The 7,886-nt window shown below is 37.6% G+C and overlaps 2 protein-coding genes across 3 annotated transcripts in view; one reads left to right on the top strand and one right to left on the bottom strand.

The window, feature by feature from the left end:
- LOC115235877 overlaps positions 1 to 539 on the top strand; it is a 22,315-nt gene extending 21,776 nt beyond the window's left edge. For both annotated transcript variants that reach the window (XM_029807964.1, XM_029807963.1), the window contains one exon: positions 1 to 539. This exon is cut by the window's left edge and continues 1,023 nt beyond it. The gene's annotated coding sequence lies outside the window, so the exon portion shown is untranslated.
- Positions 540 to 677: 138 nt separating this feature from the next.
- Positions 678 to 7,005, bottom strand: LOC115235878 (tubulin-specific chaperone cofactor E-like protein). Its single transcript, XM_029807965.1, has 6 exons — positions 6,399 to 7,005; positions 5,782 to 6,217; positions 4,496 to 4,629; positions 4,197 to 4,305; positions 3,873 to 3,977; positions 678 to 3,513 (listed from the first exon to the last, which is right to left on the bottom strand). The coding sequence occupies exons 1-6, from the start codon at positions 6,995 to 6,997 to the stop codon at positions 3,361 to 3,363; spliced, it is 1,536 nt and encodes a 511-aa protein (XP_029663825.1). The 5' UTR covers positions 6,998 to 7,005; the 3' UTR covers positions 678 to 3,360.
- Positions 7,006 to 7,886: the final 881 nt, after the last annotated feature.

Raw genomic sequence — 7,886 nt, forward strand, 5'->3', positions numbered from 1 at the left:
ACATATCCAGCAGGCATATTGATTCCGTTGTTTTCCATTACGAATCTAGCTTATACCGATGTACATATATATTGTTGTAACGTTTTATGTATAAATGTCTGTGGCGTTTTGCGTCTGATGTGAGGCGCGATTAATTTTAAGTAGCTTTAGCACATTTAGTCAGATATATTTCTATACATCCGCGAAAGGGAAGAAATAACAGAAAATACATTGTGATAGATCGTAGGGTTTAAATAAGTGTAAAATTATCATCCGGCTCGTTTATGGTAACGGTTGTGAATAAAACACGTGTATTATAGATTAACTGCCGCCGTCCCATTTCTTTATCCGTAGGCTTTATTTGCAAGTGTATTTCCGATTGTTTCAATTTGAATCAATAATAGAATAATAATCGTCGGAATTTTTATGAGTTTAGATTTATAATCGCTTTTCTATTTAACATTAATATATGTATAATATAAGCGTATAGTTTTTATCCAAAAAATTGTTCAAATCCCCCAAAAAATGTTCAGATACTACAATAAACTAAAACTATAATTTATAACCATGGATGTTAATTAGCTCTTTGATTGTCATTTTTTGTGACAATGATTCAAAAACTAATCGTCAATCAGGATTCAATAATGGCTATTTAAATTTATTAAGAAAAAGATAAGGCAAAAATCATCGAAAAACAATTTGTCATATAAATGATTTATTTCGTTAGTACGTACATTTGCGCCAGCACAAAAAAAGGATCGTATTATTATATATAAAATGAGAATAATGCAGAGTTCCTTTTTTCGAGACTAGACACATGCAGCATGGGATTCCTCTACTTTATCCTTCCTTCGTGATCGATTTTTGCTTTCGCTCTTCGCCGTCTCTTGTTAACATCGACCAAACGATTCGCATCAATTGTATGCTGTTATCGCGAAGGCAGGATGCGAATGGCATTAGAATCCGACAGTTAACGTCTTCCTATACTCTTTCCATCTCCGAGAAACGTCTAATCGAATGTCTCGAGTAGCAAGATTCGTAGTCGTAAGAAAATTATGTGTGTGTTATTAATGGATTCTAGATATCACGAACAAAATCACTTGTATCTATACATGTCTTCTTTCGTTACCGAACACATTTAACGAAATACTTTTAGTTTCTTGATAATTTGTACTAAACTAGAAGAGTATCAAATTTGTATAATAATATAGTGAAACTTGCTTTACGAATATTTCTTTAATCGTTGACCAAAGATTATTATTATTGGCAAACTGGGCTACTTTTTATTAGAATTGCATCGCTGCACGAGAATTCGATTAATGTTTCTCTTTATGTACAGAGAGCCTTGCCACACGTCCCGAATCACGCTTCATAATATTCACAGGGCAGTGTTAGAAGTATCAGAATTACACTAGTACGCGTAAAAGGCAGGCATAAGTGACTCTTCAAGTTTCGTTGCTTATGGATGAAAAAGACCGAAACTCGATACACTGTCCGCTTTCTTTCTCTAACGCTTGTAGCTGAACATTTTCCGCGGTGCCACCGGATTCAAAGAACAAAGCAACGTAACGTTCTAGTAACTTCCTTTTCGCAAGCTCGCTTGTGCCCTAAATCGGGATAAGCCGTAAATGCAACGAGATATATTTGTAGCGCTTCAGAGAAAAAAAACATACTTTTGAAGATCGAGATGGTTGCGAGAATTTTAAATTATACGCGTGTATGCAACTTTTTTTATAAAATCACATTGGAAATTTACCTTACGATTCTATCATAGTTGTCAATGTATTATATGATCTCCGTTCACTTTGTGACGAAGCAATAATGTACAATAGTTTACTCATACTGCGTTATAGTTCAATATTACGGAATAAAAAAACATTGAGGGTACTTAATTTATACTTAAGTACATATCGAGAGTAGATTATCTATATCGCAACGCAGAGCTTCAACTTTACATAAATCTTATGTAGTTTCGTAAATTTCTCTTTTTCTCTCACGTTTTACCGGATTAAACGCTGCAATATCCTAATTTTAAATCATCTAGACAGGACGAGGAAAACTGATGACGCTCTTGTGCTGTTTTAATTTCGCGCAGAGTTGAGAAAAAAGTTTTTATATAAACGTATCATCTTGAGAGAAAGTACAAAGATCATTCAAAAGTCAAGATGATAATAAAAGTGGATGACACTTGCGAACTAGCGATACATTCTACTAATCTTAAGCACGAGATTTCTCTGGCATGTTACATCTACGCACAAATGACCCCCGCAAAAGATCGCACGTATTCTTCGTATTTATAAAAATACGTGCGCGACGGAAACGACAGCTGCGAGTGCTGTTTAAACACTTTTATCATTGCCCGGTGTTTGACAAAGAGCAACAAAACGCGTTCGTCATGAACGAGTACTTCTTTAAAGCTAAACTGTGACCTTGATCTACAAAAATATTTCATTCTCTTCGTCAATAGCAACGCACCTCGTTACAGTCGTGTTGGCATTAATTATCTTAGGGTTACGTGAACATGTCACATAATCCATGTGAACTATTTTTCCCTATATGAATCCCTATCGTCCCCTAAGTCGAGCGTCGATAAATAAAAAGATAAACTTCCCTGAAGCTCGCGTATCGTAACTACATCGAATTTGGCTGGAAATTGAAATATTGACTATGTACAATCCTTTCCCATTACATTTTGTCGTCTAAAATAGACAAAAATTATATTCTACATTAGAGAAAACTTACGAATCGACGACCATCTACTTTATCTAAGTGTACATGTATACACTGGAAACAATTATTCTCTATATATGCCAGATTCGTTAGTAGCGGTTAAGTTCATACATAGAGACAATGGATGAGTTTCTTATACAGATAAATAATTATATATAACAACGTCAGACGACTTTGCTGCGATCAAAGTGCATCGATCGCGATAATTCGTCATAATTTTCGAAAAAATATATCGTTTTTAAGGAGATACTTCGTGTCCTAACAATTTCACTCGATATCAATTCGCCAATTCATGATTATTGTATGTCAGTTATTATTTATTATTATTTCTTATTATTATTTTGAAATATTTGCGGTATGATACAACATCGAACATTCGCAATTCTTCTAAACTGTTAGTTTACATATACCTCCATGCATGGGAACGTTTCCGAATTGCCCTTCGCCGATTGTAACAGTTTTTGGTTATCAGATCTGCAACGTTAATAAACGCGGTCATGAAAACCGGTGTTTCTCTATCGATTTGTATCGATGGCATCATTAAAATTCAGCAACAAACGAATCGCATCGCGAAGCAATAAGTAAGAGATCAAAAAACTCGAAGAGCTATTGAATTTCTTCAATACCGCTCGATTCGCGTGCCGATTTTCTTCAGGAACGAATGGAAGATGTAGCCGAAGACGTAGACGCGAATCGATTCAGTTTGCTATCGATGATGATCTCGTCGCCGTTTCTAATGTTGTATCGATAGAGTTGCTTGTTCGGATACAACATTTCTTCCGGTCCATACTGCGCCTTCATTACCTAAAACGTCGAGATTCATTTCGCGCGTATTCCTCGAAATTGGTATGCGGTATACTTATATATTCGCGATCTTATTATAAATGATGAGATAAACATATTGTGTTTTTAATAATTAGCAAAAATTCATATAGGGTACATCGAGAAATTGTTTCCATACCTTGTTACTAATATTTCGGGAAATATTTTTTACAGGAAGTTACAAATTTCAAGCGATGGTATCCAGGATAAGGAATCATATGAAAGGATAGTATGATTTATATCGCGACTTTGGGTTTCTCAAAGGAACGATCGAGGAACCAAACGTTCTGCGAAAATAATATTAAAAATAATATTAATTAATGTAGGACGGAACGGCTTACCTGATCAACGTAGAAGAGTCTCATTCTGTTGGCAGGAATTTTCACCATACTTTCCAATTTGGTTTTTAATTCGAAAACTGTTCTATATACATCGACCGATCGTACCTAAAAGAATGAAAATAATATGTAACTGAACACTGTCTGATGCAGAAATTGTTTTTATGCATGTCCCGAATAGAAATTTATATAATCTTTATATTTAATTGTATTAAAAACAATTTCCAGACAAAAAACAAGACTAAATTAATTTCCAAGTTGCAAATTTTTAATACGACACGTTTATGTAAAGTGTGATGAAAATTGACACCTCGTGAAATTAAATACCTCGACGAGATCTCCGTAAGTGAACGTGACCTTGACCCTTTTCTCCGGTGTCAAATCCACGTTTACCAAGGGGTCCAACTTTCCGTGAATAGCCACGAGCTCGGAATACCTGAAAATTGAAAAAGGGGGTCAAGTTGGGGCGTCTCCGGCGTAAAGAAGCGACGGCCGTGAAACGAGAATACTCTAATAGGCTTGAGCAAAGTTAGAACCGCGGGAAAACCAGAATTGTAACGTGTACAAGATTCATTCGGAGCGATCGCCTTGCTCACTAGGGGAGAAACGACAATTTCGAGACTCACCTTTCAGGCCGATCAGCTTCCGGTTTGTCCATATAATAACGTATAAAAGCCCTCTCGGCGTCCTCGCGTTCCTGGGACGATATCACGCCGCCACCGTTCAAAGTCTCGACGTTTGGCAACCGAGCTATTAGTAGCTGAATGAACGGATCTATAATAAAAAATAATAAATTAATGATAGAATAAATAAATATAAAAAGTAATAATTAAGAAATAAAAAAAAGGATAATGAATATGTATATATATATATGAAATAATAATTAAGATTTGGATAACATCAAAATTCGAATTGCATTTTAGATCAATTATAAATAATGTCAAAGAGCTATACTATATTACCTTCGTAATATATCGCGACTGCAATTATAAACACCGATAACTTAAAGAATAGAAACCACTTTCCGCAATAAAACTGGTTATTCATTGAATTGAAGGTCACCATGTTACGGGCACGTGTCGTTTTAATTGGTACCGTCATGTGTTGAACTATTTTATTCTGATTCTAACATGTAAAATAACGAGGCTCCTCCGTTTTATAATACAAAGGAGATAATACAAGAATATCTTTCGCATAATTAATTCATACAGTACTTGGAAGCAAGATGCGTTTGTAGAGTTTATCGATTCTGAAAACTTGTTTTTGAAACTCATGCGTTACAATAATCTGTAAGCCTACTTGAACAGGTGCCAAGACTTAATTGCTTTACGTCCGTGCGGAAAGATCTCTTCGAGCTTACTAGGACACGCATATTTCTCACATAGTCGCAAACAACTGTCGCATTCGATGATGTCAAAGATTAGACACGTGTCTCTAATCTGTCTATCGTCGAGCGCGCTCAGATTGAGGGACGCATTTTGAGAGGGTGAAAATAACCCTACGCTTCAAATAATTTCCGTACCGTATCATATTTCGTACCGTATATTCTCCCTAATCGTTCGTCGGATAAGTTTGCTTTGCGTTACTTCAAAGAATATAACTTTGCCTTCTGTTCTAAGTACGTAACGGTCAAAAGTTCAAACTATCGCGTGCATTATAATTATCTTCTCTGTTAGAATTGATTTCTGGCTCGTCGAGAAATTTATTTCATTTTTTATAGACACAGCACATCAAGATTTAGATATATTATTTTAAATTATACTACGTGTAATATTCATTTAGAAAAGATAAAGAATGAATTGTGCATTTCAGAAGTGAAATCGCATCCGGTCTTTAATCGACGAGCGAAACATGGTATCGAAATACATCAATCGAAACGTTTCCCAAACGGCGAACATGATGTGAGACTTGCCAATCTTTGATCGTCGGAAGAGGAAGAGTCGCTTACCTCGAAAAGCGGACATCCTTGAATCCTAAGCGACTTGAGCGCTGGGAACCTGGCGAGCCTCTCGACCTCGTCCCAGGTCGATAACAGGGTACCGTTCACGTTCAAGAACCTCAGCATCCTGAAGGGATCGTGAGGCGATTTGATGGTCGTTCCGTTGGACTCCGACTCCGACTCGGATCTATCGTAATTGACCTTGCTCTCGAATATTCTATTTCCCTTCTCCTCCGACGACGTGTGCTCATCTACATCTAAATGATTCATGTTCTCGTTATCCTGCCCGTGGTCCTCTTCCTTCGCTCGTCGATCGTTCTCGGGCGGCAAATTTCGATTTTCCTCTAGAGCGAGTGATCTGATTGGGCACTCGGCGAGGACAAGACTCTTCAGATTTGGAAATAGATACCTAAAAAAAAAAAAAAGAATATTATATTTGAATATTAAGAGATCTCGAAACAACGATAGTATTAATTATACTTTGAATGTGGATAAAAATAGTTTTTATAGTATAATTTTATTCCGTATATTATGAATCAATTTCTCTTCATTATATTAGCATAAGGAAAACGATATCATAAGAAATGTACCCCAATTTGGAGATCTCGTTCCAAATTTCCACCGGATTGCCGGTGAAGTGCAACTTCTTCAGCGCCGGGTTTACATTCTCCGGCTTTTGGTAATCGAGATCTACCGTTTTGTACTCGTTTAACGACAAGTGGAGCTCCTCAAGATTCCGTAGAAGCCGCACCAATCCCTGCACCGTCGACCAGGAAACCCTAGTGCCGTTCAGCACGAGATTCCTCAAAAGATCGTAGTTACCGTGCTTGACATCCAATACCTCCGCGAGGCAGTTGAAACTGAGATTGACAAACTTGATTTTGGGCATGTGTTGCAGAATGCCGAATACCTCCGTCCACTGCGACAGCTTATTCTGCGCCAGATCAAGCTCCTCGACGTTCTTGCACTTGCTACGTAACTTTTCGGCATCGTTGCCCGCCGACTCGATGTCGCAGTCCTGGAGCACCAGCAGAGCCGGCACCGTATGCCGCGGCGACTTCTTGGGGATGAAGATGCTCACTGACAGAGCGGCCTTGGGCGAGCCGGACTCCGCTTCGTCATCCGTCAACGAGCAGTCCGTCGTCGAGCTGCCGTACTTCAGCTCCAGCGCTTCCAGCAACGACGGCATTTTTACAGCATTCTAGGAAAATTTTTGAAAAGAATACGCTTATTTTTTAATATCCAACAATTTATTGATATAAAAATAGTTAAGACTTATGCTACAGAATAGCGCTTCCAATTATTATGTGCACAAGGCACATAATAAATATTAAATACATTATTGAAGTTGCTATTTTAAGGAGAAAAGATAAAACTGAGAGAGAGAGAGAGAGAGAGAGAGGATAGAGAGAGATTAATCTGTTTGAAAATATAAATTCTGTTCCCCCGAATGAGTATTAAAGTACAAATACGAGTGAATACGCACACTATCGGCTGAATAACACAAAGCGATACCGCGGGAACAGAAAAGGAGGAAGGAAAAAGGGAGAAGGAAAAACCTTCGAGCCGGTCATCCTCGAGACACGTTAGAATCTGGTCTCACCATATCCGCTAAGGTCACGCCATTGTCTTTTTGCGCAGCGACTGAGAACCGGTATCGGTTCTCCGGGTAGTCGACACAAAACATTCCTCGTGATTGCGCTCGGCTCGCCCACGCGCCGACACGCGAAGAGGGAACTCGGAACGAATCTGAACCTGTTTTGTCTATCGGTGCGCCGACTGAGAAGAATCATTCTCGATAAAAGAGAAAAAATTAACAAGTATCGAGTATGTATAAATATAAAGAAAGAATAAGAAGTATTTTAATACTTTGAAGATGAAGTCTCTGAAAGAGAAAGAGACTGAAGAATCTCAGGAGTAGAGTGTCCATCTCTATTTTGGGATCACTTTAAAGATTAGGACGGATCGAACTCACAGATAAATACTTCAAAAACCTTTATCATAGACACTTTAGTTGTTTTTGAAACTCCAAGATACACACAATATATGGAAGAAATATATTTCAGAAATTATCGTTG

Source organism: Formica exsecta, unplaced genomic scaffold (assembly GCF_003651465.1).
Source record: "Formica exsecta isolate Colony F162 unplaced genomic scaffold, ASM365146v1 scaffold236, whole genome shotgun sequence".
Classification (NCBI taxonomy): domain Eukaryota; kingdom Metazoa; phylum Arthropoda; class Insecta; order Hymenoptera; family Formicidae; genus Formica; species Formica exsecta.